The sequence below is a fragment of the Nerophis ophidion genome, linkage group LG16 (assembly GCF_033978795.1).
Source record: "Nerophis ophidion isolate RoL-2023_Sa linkage group LG16, RoL_Noph_v1.0, whole genome shotgun sequence".
NCBI classification, from domain to species: Eukaryota; Metazoa; Chordata; class Actinopteri; order Syngnathiformes; family Syngnathidae; genus Nerophis; species Nerophis ophidion.
The window spans coordinates 1,721,356-1,723,503 of record NC_084626.1 but is presented as its reverse complement, the minus strand read 5'-3'; the positions used below and the strand labels follow the sequence as shown (position 1 = coordinate 1,723,503).

At 42.6% G+C, this 2,148-nt stretch overlaps 1 protein-coding gene across 2 annotated transcripts in view; it reads left to right on the top strand.

The window, feature by feature from the left end:
* Positions 1 to 1,304: 1,304 nt before the first annotated feature.
* mustn1b (musculoskeletal, embryonic nuclear protein 1b) overlaps positions 1,305 to 2,148 on the top strand; it is an 11,592-nt gene continuing 10,748 nt past the window's right edge. For both annotated transcript variants that reach the window (XM_061922530.1, XM_061922531.1), the window contains exons 1-2: positions 1,305 to 1,465; positions 1,533 to 1,656. In XM_061922530.1, coding sequence (XP_061778514.1) covers positions 1,457 to 1,465; positions 1,533 to 1,656 — 133 coding nt within the window. In that variant the 5' untranslated portion in view covers positions 1,305 to 1,456. The remainder of the gene's footprint in view (positions 1,466 to 1,532; positions 1,657 to 2,148) is intronic.

The following is a 2,148-nucleotide window of genomic DNA, read 5'->3' as shown; positions in this document are numbered from 1 at the left end:
TGCTGCACATGGTTGATGGGTCTCAGTGTATGTGCTTGTTTTGTTTTTGTTTTATACTTTTTAGTATGACCGTCATATGTTAAAAAATACATAAATTAGCCGCAGCGTTTTATAAGCCGCAGGGTACAAAGTGAAGGAAAAGAGTAATGGCTTATACCAGGGGTGTCAAACTCATTTTAGACCGGGGGCCACATGGAGAAAAATCTACTCCCAACTGGGCCGGACGGATAAAATCCCGGCACGATAACTGAAAAATAAGATTCAGATTGTTTTCTTTGTTTAAAAATAGAACCAGCACATTCTAAAAATTTGCAAATTATAATGTTCTTGTTTTTTACACGTACATGTTGCAGTTAATAGTATTCTACCTTTATTTGTCGTTATTTATACTTTCTGAATAAATGATGTGATAATGTTCATCAGTCAACTCATTGGTGTTAATTTTCAATCCTTCAAGATAAAAAAATAATATCAAAATCAAATTACAGGATGTGATTAATGTACTTTGCTCATTTTCCTCAACTGGTGCACTAGCATCATGTGGTTTATTTTTATTTTTTTACATTTGTTGCATCATCTACACAGATACAAAGAATTGCTACTGCAACATTTAGTGGACACATTTAGAACAGCAGTTTCTTTCATTCAAAAATGTCGGCTCATTTTTATAGCAAACTCATCACGCGGCCCGGATAAAACCTGATCGCAGGCCTAATCCGGACCGCGGGCCGTACATTTGACACCCCTAGCTTATACAGTCTGTAATTTACGGTATATAAACACATTGCTTGGAGTGAAGAATCCCTTTCGAGCGGAAACGCTGTGGACAGTTTTGCTTCCGGCTCAAGGCATCAAGCAGGAACTACATCCTCAACCTGCAGTGAGCAAACTCGTCCAAAAGATGGGGTCGTAGCACAAACAATAACACACCTTTTCAGGGTCTGTAGAACACTATTTGTTGTACACAAAAAAAAACATTATGGCCGTGAAATTAGCCGCACTTTTTCACAAGCTGCAGGGCTTAAAGCGTGGGGAAAAGGTAGTAATTTAATACTTAATCTATGCCCAGAATGTGTAGAATGGGCCTTTCATTGTTTTTATTACCAATATTTAAAGTGCCAGGTAGTAAGTGTAATTTAATTGTAACCATTCATCTTATCATTTATTTTTAAATGTATTTTAAGATTCATCATGGCATCCCTTGGACAAACACAACTGCTGCACATAGTTGCAGTTTGGCATCGTGAGCTCATCCCAGCAGGCCGGAGACTCTTTCCAGCTGCTCCGTCCCTCACATCACATCTAATAATACACGCTGACAACAGGCACCGATGGACCGAAGCGAGGGGGCGGGGGGCTTGACTCCCCCAAGTCCAGGACCAGGACTATAAATACAACCATCCAGTCAAGGCGAGCCCAAGACACAGCAGCAAGAACCCACAGGACTCGGAGCGACATGTCACAGGTGAAGTCAATTCAAAAGGTGGTGTTACTTCAACCCGCGCACTAACACGAAAGCGCCTCCTTCACAGCCCGGCGAAGTCAAGAAGAAAAAGCGTCCGCCGATGAAGGAGGAGGACCTGAAGGGAGCCCGCAGTAAACTGGGACTGAAGGGCGAGGTGAAGAGTAAGACCTATGAGGTCATGGCGGAGTGCGGTAAGTCCCACGTCTTTTTGTCGTCGTTTCCCTCGCGGTGACGTTGGTGACGCGCCACCTGGGCACACCGGAACATTTGTACTGGCAGAACGCGTTTCCATTCGCACATCATCGCAGCTGCCGTGTTTTTATCAGGCCGCTCCCTCTCCTTTTTAGTACACACCATGTTGGTCAAGTTGGTGAACATAGGGGTTTCCAAACTGTGGTAGTGGTACGCAAACTCCCTCCAGTGCAGGGGTCGGCAACCCAAAATGTTGAAAGAGCCATATTGGACCAAAAATACAACAACAAATCTGGAGCCGCAAAAAATTAAAAGCTTTATTACGTACAGATAGTGTGTCATGAGATATAAATTGAATTATAAGGACTTAAAGCAGGGGTCGGGAACCTTTTTGGCTGAGAGAGCCAAGAAGCCAAATATTTTAAAATGTATTTCCGTAAGAGCCGCAAAATATTTTTTTAACCCTGAACACAACTAAACGGGTGCATTTT